General features: G+C 44.5%; 1 protein-coding gene across 1 annotated transcript in view; it reads left to right on the forward strand.

Annotated features, from left to right (window-relative positions):
* Positions 1-225: 225 nt before the first annotated feature.
* Positions 226-16,793, forward strand: part of LOC140197781 (dermatan-sulfate epimerase-like protein) — a 46,091-nt gene continuing 29,523 nt past the window's right edge. Inside the window, exons 1-2 of the mRNA XM_072258232.1 lie at positions 226-929; positions 7,689-8,137. Coding sequence (XP_072114333.1) covers positions 420-929; positions 7,689-8,137 — 959 coding nt within the window. The 5' untranslated portion in view covers positions 226-419. The remainder of the gene's footprint in view (positions 930-7,688; positions 8,138-16,793) is intronic.

Below are 16,793 nucleotides of genomic sequence, written 5' to 3' on the forward strand. Positions count from 1 at the left end.
GACAGGCAGAACGGGAGACGAATGAGCAAGAAGACGGAAGGGGGAAGAAAGGAAACAGAGGGAGGCAGGCTGAAAGAAAGAAGGAGAAAGGCAACAGATAGAACGCGATCGAGAGAGAGAGGGGACGTTGCAGGAGAGGAGGAGGCTGGGTGTAGAACAGCAGCTGGGAGGAAACACTGGGGGGGGGGCGGGTGGCCAGGGGAGGCGGCGGAGATAGATAGGAGGAGAGAGCGAAGGACACACAGCTGGAGGAAGGAGGGACAGACAGATTGAGAGAGGTTGAGAGAAAAAGAGCGGAGGAAGTGGAGAGAGGGGAGAAGGGGGGAGAGAGAGGGTTAAGGAGCACAGGGTCCTAGGATCTGCTGCCAAAGTTTACGCGTAGTACCGGTGCTCCGGCCGGGGACCCCTCTCCCCTGGACATGGCTCAAGCTACCCTCTTCCTGCTCCTGGCCGCCGCTCTCAGCCTGGCCGGGGCGGCGAGCGGACAGCGGAGCGGAGACGGCCAGCCATCCGCCCACCCTCTGTTGTACTTCGAGGCGCGGGACGTGCGGAGCCTACGGCAGAAGGCGCGGGGCAGCCACTCCTCCATCAGCCGCGCTGTCCGGGCAGCCGTGAAGACCATGCTGGCCAAGCCCGGCCTCTACCTGCCTCCGCCAGACCACGCCAGCTTCTCAGCCAAGTGGAACGAGGTATACGGCAACAACCTGGGAGTCCTCTCCCTCTACTGCCTGCTCTTCCCCGAGGACGCCGCCGCGCTAGAATTTGCTCTGACCTACCTGGACCGAATGGCCTCTTACCCCAGCTGGCAGGTGCGGGCGGCCCCAAACGATGAGGTGCCGGTGGCCCACTCCCTGAGCGGGTTTGCAACTGCTCTGGACTTCCTCTACTCCGTCCTGGACGAAGACAGGAGACAGAACTACATGCAGAAGGTAAGTCACACTTGGGATTCTGTCTGGACAATATGGGGCTGAGTGCCCCGTCTGCATCCAAGACGGAGGTTCATGAGGCCGAGGGAGGGTAGACTGTCAGAATCACCCCCAGGGCGGAAGTATCAAATACCAGAGGGCAAGAGGTCATGCCTTTAAGGTGAGGAGGAGGGAGGAGATTAAATCAGAATCAGATTTCTTATCACTAGGTGAAGTGCGGTGATGTTGGTAGTAGTACAGTGCAGAGGCGCTAAACTTACTATAAATGCTAAAGATAAATGACAAGTGAAAAAAAGGAATAGCTAAATACTGTTCAGAGGGTGATGGGCCATTCACAAATCTGATGGTGGAGGGGAAGAAGCTGTTTCTGAATTGTTAAGGGTGGGTTTTTAAACTCTGTTGGCAGTATTAAATAGAGGGCATGTCCTGGATAGAGAGTCACACAGCACGGAAACTAGCATTTGACCTAACTGGTCCATGCTGATCAAAATGCCTGCTTAAGCCAGTCCTATATGCTCATGTTTGGCTCATATCCATATAGACTTTTATTATCCAAGTACTGTACCTGGCCAAGTATTGATTAAATGTTAATGCATCTGCCACAACCATTTCCCCTGGCAGCTTCTTCCATATACAGATCACCTCCAGGTAAAAATGCTGCCCCTCACCTTCCTTCACCTTAAACTTAGGGCCCTCTGATGTGCTGGGCAAGATGGTATTGTTTACTATTGTCACAGATAGAGTGGAAAAACTTTTGATTTGCATGTCACCTAGGATGAATCATTCTAGACATAAGAAATCAGAATGTCCTGATGTAGGATGTTGGCTGAAACATCGACTGTTTATTCATTTCCATAGATGCTGCCGGAACTGCGAACTTCCTCCAGTATTTTGTGTGTGTTGCTCTGGATTTCCAGCATCTGCAGAATCGTGCAGAAAATAGGTTGGGGTTACAGAGAAAGTGCAATACAGTGAAGATAGACAAATAAAAAGCAAGAGCCATGACTAGTTAAACGAGGAGATCAATAGCTTGTCTTGTATCATGTAAGGAGTCAGTTTATAACAGAGGATAAAAGCTGTTGTTAGGTTTGGTGATATATATTTTTGGGCTTTTGCATCTTTTACCCAATAGCAGGGAGAAGAGAGAACGACCGGGATGGGAGTGTTCTTTGATTATGGTGGCTGCTTTCTTGAGGTGGGGGAACTGTAAACAGAATCAGTGGAGGGGAGATTGGTTTGCATGAGGCCTGACAGAGCTTTTATTAAAAAATGAGAGACAGCAATAAGGTAGACAATCAGAATCTTGTTCCCCAGTTTAGGAACATCAAACACCACAGGACAGGCATTTAAGGTGAGAGGAGGAAAGATTAAAGTGGTACCACGGGTAGCCGGGCTGGTGAAGAAGGTGTTTGACACAATAACTTTCATCAACACATCAATAGGAAAGGCTTAGCGGGAGATGGGTCAAACGTGGGCCAGTGGGAGTAGCGTAGGCTGGCATGGACATGTTGGGCCAACATTCCACTTTCCATGCTGTGTGACTCTGCGAGATGTGCAGGGCAGGTTTTCTGTGCATGGGTGCCTGGGATGCACAGCCGGGGCTGGTGATGGAAGAAGATATGAGAGTGTCATCTGGAAGTCTCTTAGATAGGTACATGAATATAAAGGGAATAGAGAGATATGGATCATGTGCCCAGGCAGATGGCTTTAGTTTAATTTAGCACTAACTTTACTGCAGACATCATTGACTGAAGGAAATGTCCCTGTTCTATGTTTAGCAACACACACACAATGCTGGAGGAACTCAGCTGGCCAGGCAGCACCTATGGAAATGAATAAACAGTCGATGTTTCGGGCCGAGATGCTTCATCAGGACTGGAAAGAATAAGAAGCTGGCGGGAGGGGGAGGAAGACAAGCTGAAAGGTGATCAGGGGTGGAGAAGGGGGCATGAAGTCGGAAGCTGGGAGGTGACAAGTGGAAAAGGCAAAGGGCTGGAGGAGAAAGGATCTGACAGGAGAGGATAGTGGTTCATGGAAGAAAGAGAAGGGGAAGGGCATCAGAAAGAGGTGATAGACAGGTGAGGAGAAGATGTAAGAGGCCAGAGTGGGGAAATGAAGAAGGGGGAGGGGAAGAAATCAATGTTCCTGCCATCAGATTGGAGGCAACCCAGACAGTGAATGAGATGTTGCTTCTTCAACCTGGGTGAGGCTTCATCATTGCTGAAGGAGGAGGCCATGGACCGATATGTCGGATTAGGAATAGGGATAGGAATTGAAGTGGTTGTCCACCGAGAAATTCTGCTTTTTGTGGATGGAGTGAAGGTGCTCATCAAAGCAGTCCCCAGTCTACGTCAGGTCTTACCAATATAAAGGAGGCCCTATCAGGAGAACTGGATACAGTAGACAACCCCCAACAGATTCACATGTAAAGTGTTGCCTCACCTGAGAGGACTGTTTGACCTATATGGAGGTGAGCGAGGAGGTGAATGGGCACGTATAGCACATCTGCTGCTTATAGGGAGATTGGTGGGGAGGGATGAATGGACAAGGAAATCATGGAGAGAGTAATCTGGGCAGAAGGTAAAGATGTGTCTGGTGGTAGGGTCCCATTGCACATGGTGGAAATTGTGGAGAATGCTGTGTTGGATGTGGAGGTTCATGGGATGGTAGATGAAGACAAGAGGAACTCTAACCCTCTTAAGGTGGAGGAAGATGTGGTGAGTGCGGATGTTTGGAAAACGGAGGAGGTGCTGGGGAAGGCAGCATCAATGGGGCTGTCCACTGTACTTGGCACTCCCAGTGCAGTCTCCTCTACATTGGTGCAACCTGATGTAGATTGGCAGGCTGCTTTGTGGAGCACCTCAGCTCCATCTGCAAAATGTGGTATTTCCTGATGGAGAACCATTTCAATTCATATCCCCATTTCCCTTCCAACATGTCAGTTTCCTTCTGCCACAATGAGGCCACTCTCAGGAGCAACACCTCATATTCCATCTAGATGGTCTCCAACATGATGGCATTAATATTTATGTATTCAACTTCTGGTAACTTTTTTTTCCCTTCCTCTACCTGCTCCTTCATTTTCCCCACTCTGACTTCTTTCCTCTTCTCCTCACCTGTGTATCACCTCCCCCTGGTGCCCCTCCTCCTTCCTTTATTCCCATGACCCCCTCTCATTTCCTAACAGATCAGTTCTTTTCCAGCCCTTTGCCTTTTCAATTTATCACCTCCCAGCTTCTTACTCCAACAAAAGTAAGAAAAGAGAGGAGTTCCTGATGAAAGAACGTAGGGAGTTAAGTAGAAAGCTGAAAAGCACGACCTCCAGGGTAATAGTCTCTGGATTGCTTCCATGTGCCAGTGAGGGCAAGGATAGGATTTGGCGGATGAATGCATGGCTGAAGGATTGGTGCAGAAGGCAGGTCTTCAGATCATTGAGATCTCTTCTGGAGAAGGTGTGATCTTTACGAAAAGGGCAGGAACCTAAGGGGACCAATACCCTTGTGGGTATGTTTGCTAGAGTTAATGGGGAGGGTTTAAACTAATTTGGCAGGGAGATGGGAAATGGAGCAATAGAGCTGAGGAAAGGGCAATTGTTATACAAGTAGATGCAATGAGTAGTGAGACTGTGAGGACTGAACACTGGACTGAAGCTGTTATTTGAAAGCATGCAGTATATGGAATAAGGCAGATGATTTTGAAGCGCAACTAGAGATTGGCAGGTATAATGTTGCAAGCATCACTGAGTCATGGTTGAAAAATCAAAGTTTGGAGCTTAACATCCAAGGATACATCTTGTATGGAAAAGACAGGCAGGTTGTCAGATTGGGGTGGGGTGACTCTGTTGGTAAAAAATGAAATCAAGTCCTTAGAAAGAGATGACATAAGATCGGAAGACGTAGAATCTTTGTGGGTAGAGTTAAGAAACTGCAAGGATAAAGAGACCCTGTTGGGAGTTGTATACCGGCCTCCAAGTTGTAGCCAGGATATGGGATACAAATTACAACAGAAGTTAAGAGAACCCTGTCAAAAGGGCAATGTTGCAATAGTCATGGGGATTTCAATATGCAGGTAGATTGGGAGAATTAGGTTGGTGCTGGATACCAAGAGAGGGAATTTATAGAATGCCTAGAGTAGCTTGAGGTTGAGCCCACTAGGGGAAAGGCAGCTTAAGGTAAAAGAACCGTTAGGAGGCAGTGATCATTATGTGATATAATTAACCCTGCAGTTCGAGAGGGAGAAGATAAAGTCAGGAGTATCAATACTTCATGTGGAGTCAAGGGAATTACAGAGGCACAAGAGAAGAGTTGGACGAAGTTGACTGGAAGGGACACTAACAGGGGTGATGGCAGAACAACAATGGTTGCAGTTTCTGGGAGCAATTCAGAAAGCATAGGAAAGATTCATTCCAAAGATGTATTCCAATAATGTTTTCTAAAGGGAGATTAGGCAATCGTGGCTGACAAGAGAAGTCAAAGAGAGCATAAAAGTAAAGGAGGGGCATATAATAGAATAAAAATTAGTGGGGTGTTAGAGGATTGGGAAGCTTTTCAAAACCAACAGAAAGCAACTAAAAACCATAAGGAGAGAAAAGAAATATGGAGGTAAGTGGGCCAATAATATAAAAGAGGACATCAATAGTTTTTTTCAATTATGTAAAGAGTAGAAGAGAGCTGAGAATCAATATTGGACCGGATAGGACATTGGATAGGACATTGACATTGGATAGGAAGTAATGGGGGTGGGGGGTGCAAAGAAATGGCAAATGAACGTAATAAGTATTACGCATCAATTTTCACTGTGGAAGACATTAGCAGTATGCCAGAAGTTCGAGAGTGTCAGGGAGCAGAAGTGAGCTTAGTTGCTACACTATGGAGAAAGTGCTTGGGAAGCTAAAAGTTGGGTTGTTAAGTCAACTGGACCAGATGAACTTACACCCCAGGTCCTGAAAGAGGTAGCTGAAGAGAGTGTGGAGGCATCAGTAATGATATTTCAAGGACCACAAGATCCTGGAATGGTTCTGGAGGACCAGAAAATTGCAAATGTCACTCCACTCTTTAAGAAGGGAGGGAGGCAGAAGAAAGAAAACTATAGGCCAGTTAGCTTGACTGGTTGGGAAGATGTTGGAGTTCATAATAAGAATGAGGTTTCGGGGTACTTGGAGGCACATGATAAAATAGGCCAAAGTCAGCATGGTTTCCTTAAGAGAAATCTTTCTGGCAAATCTGTTGGAATTCTTTGAGGAAATAACAGGCAAAAGGAGAGTCAGTGGATGTTTTTTACTTGGATTTTCAGATGGCCTTTGGCAACGTCCCACACATGAGGCAGCCCAACAAGATAAGAACCAATGGTATGGAAAGGAAAACACCAGCAAGGATAGAAGATCAGCTGATTGGCAGGAGGCAAAGTGTGAGAATAAAGAGGGACTTTTCTGGTTAGCTGCCAGTGACTAGTGGTTTTCCACTGGAGTTGATGTTGGGACTGCTTCCTTTCATGTTGTATAGTACGTTATATAGTATAGTATGTTAATGTTTTGGATGATGGAATTGATTGATTTGTGGCCAAGTAGATGATGCAAAGATAGGTGGAGGGTGGAGGGTCAAGTGGTTTTGAGGAAGCAGGAAGTCTGGAGAAGAACTTAGACAGATTGGGAGAATGGGCAAAGAAGTGGCAGATGGAATATAACATAGGGAATGCACATGCAGATGGAATATAACATAGATAATGCACATTGGTAGAAGGACTAAAGGAGTAGACTATTTTCTAAACGGAGAGAAAAGCAAAAGTCAGAGGAGCAAAGTGACTTGGATCCCTGTACAGGATTCCCTGAAGTTTAACTTACAGGTTGAGTCAGTTGTTAGGAAGGCAAATGCAATGATAGCATTCATTTCAAGAGGACTAGGATATTAAAGCAAGGATGTAATGCTGAGGCTTTATGAGGCATTGATCAGACTGCACTGAGTACTGTGAGCAGTTTTGGGCCCCTTATCTAAGAAAGATTGTGCTGGCATAGGAGGTTCATGAGTATGATTCTGGGAATGAAAGTATTAACATATGAGGAGTGTTTGATGGCTCTGGGCCTGTGTTTGCTGGAGTTTAGAAGAATGAAGGGGGATCTCGTTGAAACCTATCAGATATTGAAAGATTGAATAGGATGGGTGTGGGGAGGATGTTTCCTATAGTCCATGGACCCCTTGCTTAATGGCATTGGTCCATGACATAAAAAGGTTGGGAGTATAGTGGATGAGTCTAGGACCTGAACGCAAAGCCTCAGGATAGAGGGATGTTAATTTAAAACGGAAATAAGAAGGAATTGCCACAGGTGGCTGTAGAGGCTATGTCATTGAGTATGTTTAAAGTGGTGGTTGATAGGTTCTTGATTAGACAGGGCGTCAAAGGTCACTGGGAGAATGCAGGAGAATGGGATTGAGAGGGATAATGAATCAACCATGATGGAATGGTGGAACAGAACTCAATGGGCCGAGTGGCCTAATTGGGCTCCTATGTTTTATGCCCCCCACCCACCTGGCTTCACCTATCACCTTCAAGCTTGTCCTCCTGCCCTCCCCGCCCCCACCGTTTTCCCCTTTCTTTTCCAGTCCTGAGGAAGTGTCTCAGCTTGAAACATTGACAGTTTATTCATTTCCATAAATACAACCCGACCTGCTGAGTTCGTCTAGCATTTTGTGTTTGTTGTTCTAAATTTCCAGCATTTGGAGTGTCTCGTGTGTTTATGATTGCCTGTTCCATGTTTGTTTTTTTAAGGTCAACAACGTCACTATGGAGCTCTATGAGTTCTCCAAGTACCGGGCATGGGGCAAGCACTTCCTCCACAACCATCAGGCCACCAATGTTCTAGCCCTGCTGACCGGAGCCTTGGTGCTCACCCCCCACCAGATGCAGGCAGCCTTGCTCTGCAAGCAGTTCGCTATTGACATCATGGAGAAGACTCTCTTCCTCCTGAGCCACGTGGTAGATGGGTCGCTGGACGAAGGGGTGGCTTACGGCAGCTACACTTCCAAGTCCATCACACAGTACATCTTCTTGGCCCTGCGGCACTTCAACCTGAACCACACTGGCAACCCCTGGCTGAAGCAACACTTCTGGTTTTACTATGCCACGTTGCTGCCCGGCTTCCAGCGGAGTGTTGGCATCGCCGACTCTAACTACAACTGGTTCTATGGGCCAGAGAGCCAGCTTGTTTTCCTGGACAGGTTTGTGACCTTTGTAATCACTTCTTAAAGGCGAGTCTTAAGTCAGGAGCGTGGGTGTGATGGGGTAACAGGTGCAGTAGACATTGTGATCCAACCGTCGTGTTCTGTAACACTGCAGCGGCATGATGGGCAAGTGGGTTCAGCAGCAATTCTTGTGACTTCATGCCGTGCGGGGATTGGGAAGGGGAAGATGATATTGGGAAATAATGGATTTGGCAAGATCAGCTGGATGGATGCACGGGGGGACTACTGATGCTGAATCGCAGAACAACATACAAAGCGCTGGAGAAGTTCAGCAAGTTGGGAAGTGTCTGGAGGGAAACAAAAATTCGACATTTCAGGCTGAGACTCTTGATTGGATAATTTGGTCACTATCACATGTATTTAGCTGAGGAGTCTCAGCCTGAAACATTGACTGTCCATTTCCCTCCACAGATGCTGCTTTATCTGCTGTCCCTCCAGTGCTTGGTATGTTGCTTACATGAATGGGTGTTTGGGCAGTGGAATGTTATTGATGTCCAGCTTCACTGTGGCTGAACAAAAGGATAGAGCTGGGAAAACAACAGAATAAAATTGGACACTAATTAAGATATTCACCTTGCCATCTTTCCCTTCTTAGAGTCATATAGTCATAAATGACTACAGCACAAAAACTGACCCTTTGAACCATCTAGTTCATGCCAACCTGATCTTCTGCCTAGTCCTATCTACCTGTACGCGGACCATAACCCTCCATTCCCTTCTAATCCATGTACCTAGCCAAACTTCTCTAAATGTTGCAAGTGAACTTGCGTCAGCTGGCTGCTCATTCCACACGCATTCTTCACATGGAGTGAAGAAGATCCTACCCAGATTCCTCATAAATGGTTCACCTTTGTCCTATACCTATGGACTATGAACTATAGTTCTAGTCTCATCCAACCAGAGGGGAAATTTGTTGTCATTTTCCCCACAATGGAATTATACATCATTGGAGAGACCCAAATTGGTGTTTTGTGTCATTTTCCACTCGATTGGACTGTACAGGTAGGAAAAGTTTAGAGGAAAGTGGGACAATAATGAACAAATGGGACTAGCTCAGGTAGACATCTTGGTTGGCATGGATGAGTTGGGCCAGAGGGACGGTTTCCATGTTGTATAAACCTATGACTTCATTAACTCACTTCTTAATCTTATTACCTGTATTGGGTCCTCTCAGAGCCTCCTTAGTTCCAAGACTCAGGGCAGTGCAGTGATACGACAGTTATCACTGTTGTCTCTCAACTACTACAGACTTCCAGGTGTTTTGGTTAGGTGGTGCTTAAGTGGAATCTTGTGCATTCTCCCTGTGAGTGCATGGGTTTGCTCTGGTTGGTGCACTTTCTCCTCACTTCCCACTGGGGGGGGGGGGGGGGGTGTGGCTAACTGGCCACTGTAATTGCCCCTCAGCGTAGGATAGATGGCAAAGGAATCAAAAAGACCACGTCAGTTTGCCACATGAAAGAGATGACATTACAGAGCTTCAGCTCAGTAAGTTGATGGGTAGTGGGGCTGATCTTTTTATCCTTCTGTGACATCATATTCTGGATGGTCTGACTTGCATATATTGTAATAATCGAGTAACTACAATCAGCTTCTCTGGTCAGAATCAGAATCACGTTTATTATCATTAACATATGAAATGTATTGTTTTCAGCAGCAATACAGTGTAATACATAAAAAATACTGCAAGTTACAAAAATAAATATATTTAAAAATAAATAAGCTCTGCAAAAATAGAACAAAAATTGAGGTAGTGTCCATGGGTTCATGGCTTGTTCAGAAATACGATGGCAGAGGGGAAAAAGCTGTTCCTAAAATGTTGAGTGTGTGTCTTCAGTCTCCTGTACTTCCTTCCTGCTGATAGTAAGGAGAAGAGGGCATGTCCTGGGTGGTGAGGGTACTTAATAATGGATGCCACCTTTTTGAGATAACGCCTATTAAAGATGTTCTTGGTGGTGGGGAGACTAATGCACATGATGAATTTGGCTGAGTTTATGACCCTCTGCAGCTTTTTCTGATCCTCTGCACTGCCACATCCATACTAGTCAGAATACTCTCCATGGTACATCTAAAGAAATTCTGTAGAGTCTCTGGTAACATACCAATTCTCCTCAAACTCTTAGTGAAAAATAGCCACTGGTGTGCTTTTTTCATAATTGCATCAATATATTTGGCCCATAGTAAATCTTTAGATTTGTTGAATCCCAAGAACTTGAAGCTGCTCACCCTTTCCATTGCTTATCCCTCAATGAGGACAGGTATGTATTCTCTCTACTTTCCCTTCCTGAAGTCCTTAATTCTAGACCTGTTAGCCTGACGTTAGTGGTTGGGAAGTTGTTGGAATTCACTGTTAGGGATGAGATTACGAAGTACCTGGAGGCACATGACAAGATAGGCCAAAGCCAGCATGGTTTCCTGAAAGAAAAATCCTGTCTGACAAACCTACTGGAATCCTTTGAGGAAATTACGAGCAGGGTAGACAAAGGAGATGTAGTAGATGTGGTGTACTTGGATTTTCAGAAGGCCTTTGGCAAGGTGCCACACATGAGGCTGCTTAGCAAGATAAGAGCCCGTGGAACTACAGGAAAGTTACCAGCGTGTGTGAAGCATTAGCTGGTTGGCAGAAAACAGAGTGGGAATAAAGGGATCCTATTCTGGCTGCCGGTAACCAGTGGAGTTCCACGGGGTCATTGTTGGGACCGCTGCTTTTTACGATGCATGTTGATGATTTGGACTAAGGTATTAATGAAATTGTGGCTGAATTTGCCGATGATACAAAGATAGGTGGAGGAGCGGGTAGTGTTGTGGAAACAGAGAGCCTGCAGAGAGAGACTTAGATAGTTTAGGGGAATGGGTAAAGAAGTGGCAAATGAAATACAATGTTGGAAAGTGTATGGTCATGCACTTTGGTGGCAGAAATAAATAGACTATTATCTAGATGGGAGGAGAATTCAAAATGCAGAGACGCAAAGGGACTTGGGAGTCCTTGTGCAAGATACCCTTAAGGTTAACGTCCAGGTTGAGTCGGTTGTGAAGAAGGTGAATAAAATGTTGGCATTTGTTACTAGAGGTATAGAATGTAAGAGCAGAGATGTAATGTTGAGGCTCTATAAGGTACTTGTGAGACCACACTTGGAGTATTGTGTGCAGTTTTGGGTTCTTTATTTTAGAAAGGATATACTGACATTGCAAAGAGTTCAGAGAAGATTCACGAGAATGATTCCAGGAATGAAATGATTACTGTATGAGGAACGTCTGGCAGCTCTTGGGCTGTATTCCCTGGAGTTCAGGAGAATGAGGGGGGATCTCATAGAAACATTCCAAATGTTAAAAGCCCTGAACAGATTAGATATGGTAAAGTTATTTCCCATGGTAGATGATTCTAGGACAAGAGGGCATGACTTCAAGATTGAAGGACGTCCTTTTAGAACTGAGATGCGGAAAAGTTACTTTAGTCAGAGGGTGGTAAATCTGTGGAATTTGTTGCCACGAGTGGCTGTAGAGGCCAAGTCATTGGGTGCATTTCAGGCAGAGATAGATAGGTTCTTGATTAGCCAGGGCATAAAAGGGTCTGGGGTGAAAGCAGTGGAGTGGGAATAATGGAAGACTTGGATCAGCCCATGATTGAATGGCAGAGCAGACTCGATGGGCTGAATGGCCCACTTCTGCTCCTACATCTTATGGTCTTCATCTGCCCCCTAGCTACCCATTCTACCAGCCTGCCCAAATCTCCCTGAACAGAAAAAATTGCCTGAGAAACTCAGCAGGTTAGGCAGCATCTGTAGAGAGTAATGGGCATTTGACATTCTGGTTCTGGATGAAGGGTCTTAGCAGTGGTCTAAGAACACTGAAGCTGTCTACAAGAAGGGTCAGAGCCGTCTCTATTTCCTGAGGAGACTGAGGTCCTTTAATATCTGCCGGACGATGCTGAGGATGTTCTACGAGTCTGTGGTGGCCAGTGCTATCATGTTTGCTGTTGTGTGCTGGGGCAGCAGGCTGAGGGTAGCAGACACCAGCAGAATCAATAAACTCACTTGTAAGGCCAGTGATGTTGTGGGGATGGAACTGGACTCTCTCACGGTGGTGTCTGAAAAAAGGATGCTGTCTAAGTTGCATGCCATCTTGGTCAATGTCTCACATCCACTACATAATGTACTGGGTGGGCACAGGAGTACATTCAGCCAGAAACTCATTCCTCCAAGATGCAGCACAGAGCGTCATAGGAAGTCATTCCTGCCTGTGGCCATCAAACTTTACAACTCCTCCCTTGGAGGGTCAGACACCCTGAGCCGATAGGCTGGTCCTGGACTTATTTCATAATCTACTGGCATAATTTACATATTACTATTTAACTATTTATGGTTCTATTACTATTTATTATTTATGGTGCAACTGTAACAAAAACCAATTTCCCCCGGGATCAATAAAGTATGACTATGACAAAACTTTGACTGTCCATTTCCCTCTACAGATGCTGTCTGAGCTGCAGAGCTTGCTTTTTCCTCTGGACTCCAGTAGCTGCATTGCCTTGTGTCTCTAACTCTCCTTAAAATCTATTGGTAACCTCTTCATATTTCAATATAGTATCAAGCTTTGTTTCATTAAAGTTAACATCAAGACACCTCCAATCAAATAAAATAAATTTGGGACTTTCTTCAGGTTACCTCACGAGCTGTGCTGTGTGCGCCAAGTGCTGGCAAAAAAATTGCATTTATGTTGCATTTTCAGTTGGGCTTTGAACTGGTTTCCAAGTTTATTGTCGGAGAGGCTTTACTAGCAATACTGTCGAGTCAAACTAGACTTATAAAGTATTGACATATACAAGAGCACCTGGACACTTTCCAGATACTTACTGAGCAAATGTTCCTTCCTTCATAAAATTATGAAAATGTAACAGCTTCAAGCAGTACCGCATTAGTTTATCACCAGTCTGGGTCTGATTGTAGAAAATAAAACTTGTATTTACTTATGTTACTTCATTGGAATACTATCGTGATACCACTGTTGTACAAAGCATGGCTACTTTATTGCACAGTGAGATCTCAAAGGCACCACTGGAATGATGGACTAGACATTTATCCTTTGGTAGCAAAAGAACCAAAAGTAACCAGAGGATTTTTTTTATTATGGAGCAAGAGGTTAGTGTCTGCAACGCTGTGATGGAGTGCAGGGAGCCCATTCAATTTTACTGTATCAAAGGAGGCTGGAAAAGGTACTTGACAGGAAGGAAACCTTGGGGCTGTGGAGATTGGACATGTAAATGGAAATACATCGTTCCTCTAATACAGAGCCAGAATGAATCTGCTGGGCTGAACTACCTCTTTCTGGGATGTAGTATATATGCTAGGAGCATGATATAGAAATGTTAGCTTGCTGAAAACTGCTTCAAAAATTTAGCTCCAATCTTACTGTGTTTTTAGATGTACGACAGAGCACTATTTTCTATTCCGTTCCAGAGATAATGGTTGTGAGACAATTTCCAAACAAAGAATATGAGAGAGAATGAGGCCAAATAGCATCTCTGCTAGTAATCTTTCCTGTAATACCATGGGCTCTCGTATTGTTAAGCAATGTCATGTGTGGCACCTTGTCAAAGGCCTTCTGAAAATCCAAGTAAACAACATCCACTGATTCTCTTTTGTCTTTCCTACCTGTTATTTCCTCGAAGAATTCCAATAGATTTGTCAGGTAAGATTTCCCCTGAAGGAAACCATGTTGACTTCAATCTACTTTATGATGTGCCTCCAAGTACTCTGAAACCTCCTCCATAATAACGGACTCCAACATCTTTCCAAACACTGAAGTCAGACTGACTGGCCTATATTTTCCTTACTTCTGCCTCCCTCCCTTCTTGAAGGATGAATCAGAATCAGGTTTAATATCACCGGCATATGTCGTGAACTTTGATAACTTTGACTGAAGTGACATTTGCATTTTCCAGTCCTCTGGAACCATTCCAGAATGCAGTGATTCTTGAAAGATCATTACTAATGCCTCCACAAACTGCTCAGCTACCTCTTTCAGAACCCTAGGGTGTAGTCCATCTGGTTCAAATGACTTATCAACATTCAGACTTTTCAGCTTCCCAAGCACCTTTTCCTTAGTAATGACAACTACACTCACTACTGCCCCTTGACAGTCCCAAATATCTGGTGTACTCCTGCTGTTTTCCACAGTGAGACTAATACAAAATACTTTTAAAGTTCATCAGCTATTCCTTTGTCCCAGGTACTACCTCTCCAGCAATATTTTCCATCCCTTTTACTCTTTATAAACTGTATCCGAAAAAAAAAAACTTTTGGTATCACCTTTTATATTACTGGCTTGCTTACCTTCATATTTCATTTTTTCTTTCTGTTTTTGTTTTCTGTTACCTTCTGTTTGCTTTTAAGAACTTCCCAATCCGCTAACTCCTCACTGATGTCCTCTTTACATCCTTGTAGAATGCGTGGGTTTTCTTTGGGTGCTTCGGTTTCTGAACACATTCCAACAATGTACCAGGTACATAAGTTGGTCATTGTACATTGTAAATTGTCCCGTTATTATGTTAGGGTTAATTTGGGGTAGCTGGGCCACAGGACTTATTCCACATTATATCACTAAATAAAAATAAAATAAATAACTTTTTGCTATAACAGATGTCCTCTTTTTTGCTTTTATGCTGCCTTTGACTTCTTTGTCAGCCACGGTTGGCTCATCCTCCCTTTAGAATACTACTACTTTGGAATCCATCTATTGCGCACCTTTTGAATTACTCCCAGAAGCTCCAGCCTTTGCTGTTCTGCCATCATCCCTGCTAGTGTCCCCTTCCAATCATCTTTGGCTAGTTCTTCTCCCATTGTAAATTGTGCCCCATATTCTAGCTACTGTTCAGTGGCATATATATAACTCCCATCAGGGTCTTTTTACCCTTGCATTTTCTTAACTCTACCCACAATGAACCAATATAGTTGGTTTATATACGGTAGGTCAGCACAGTAGTGTGCAAAGAGCATGCATTGTGTTGCACTGTTCCATGCTTTGTGTTCTGTTTATAAACATTTGTTGCATCGCAACTGAAATGATGTGCCCAATTGTGGCCACATCCCTAAAGGAAGCATGGGGGGGGCGTGGAGAAAAGCTTTAAAGCATTAATTAAGTGGTTCCATGGATAGGGAAGGGTTAGATTGGAAATTGGAACTGTTCTCTTTGGAGATTGAGAAGAGATTTGACAGGCATAAACAAAACAATGATGGCTTTAGACAAGGTAGCACTGCTCCCATTATAGGAAGAATCAAGATCTGTGATACAGAGTGAAAGTAAAGGCCATAAGGTACAAGGGAGAATGTAAAGTTATATAGAGTTATACAGCATAGAATCAGGCATTTCAGCCCGACTCTTGAGCTGATTTCATTTCCCTGCAATTGGCTCATATCTCTCCAAACTTTTCTTATCTGTGCACCTCTTCAAATGTCTTTTAAAGATTATATTTGGGCACAACTGCTTCCTCTGGCAGCTCGTTCCACATAATCACCACTCTCTGTATGAGACAGTTGCCACTTAGGTCCTTTTTAAATTGATCCCACCTCAGTTTAAACCAATGTCCTCTAATTTTAGACTCTCCTACCCTGACTGTAATCATTCAGTTTATCTATGCCCCTTGTGATTTTATAAACCTCTATAAGGTTACCCTCAGCCTTCTATACTCCAAGAAAAATGGAGACAGCCTATCCAAGCTTTTCTTATCACTTCCAGGCAACACTCCTGTGAATCTATTCTATCTCCTCTCTAGCTTAATCATATCTTTGTGAGGCATTTTTCTATATGCAGGTAGTGATGATGTTTTGGAAAACATTGCCTATTAGGGTATAGAAACAGAGGCAATCAGAGCCTTCAAAGCAGAGTAATCTGCAAGGCTACACGTGGAAATGGGATTTGGTGATGGGCGTCAGCATAGACTTAATGGGCCCAATGTCCTGATTCAGTGTTAATGCAGTACTGTGGTGATTGGCCAGGACCTTTCAGCTAATGCCCTTTGCATTAGTTTTGTGCCGGTAGGTAGAGGAAGGTAGATCCAAAGGATGACACGTACAACAGTGCAATGCTCTTTCAGTCCAGCCCCTGGAGTGAGATGTGAATCTATTGCTTCATAATCTGAAGCAAGCATCCATTATATGAAACCATCTCATTCTTTGTGAGCGTACTTCAGTCTCCTATTTGTTTTGGCATCAAAACTGTCCCCAAAAGGTTGATGAAAGAACGAGGGTGGATGTTGTCTACATGGAATTTGGAAAGTGCTTAACAAGGTCCCACATGGAAGGCTGGTGTAGAAGGTTAAGTCATTTGGCATTCAGGATGAAGTAGTAAATTAGATTCAATATTGGCAGTGGGAGAAGCTAATGAGTGGTTGTAGATGGTTGTCTTTCTGAATGGGGCCTGTGACTATTGTTGTGCCACAGGGATTAGTGTTGGGTCCATTGTTGCTTATGATCTATTTTAATAATTTAGGTGATAATGTGGTAAACTGGATCAGCAAGTGGATGGATGGCACCATGATTGGAGCATAGTGGGCAGCAAGAAAAGCTATCAAAGCTTGAAGAATGGCCTTGACCAACTGGGAAAATGGGATGAAAACTAGCTAATGTGTGCAGTAGAA

Source organism: Mobula birostris, chromosome 1, assembly GCF_030028105.1.
Source record: "Mobula birostris isolate sMobBir1 chromosome 1, sMobBir1.hap1, whole genome shotgun sequence".
NCBI lineage: Eukaryota > Metazoa > Chordata > Chondrichthyes > Myliobatiformes > Myliobatidae > Mobula > Mobula birostris.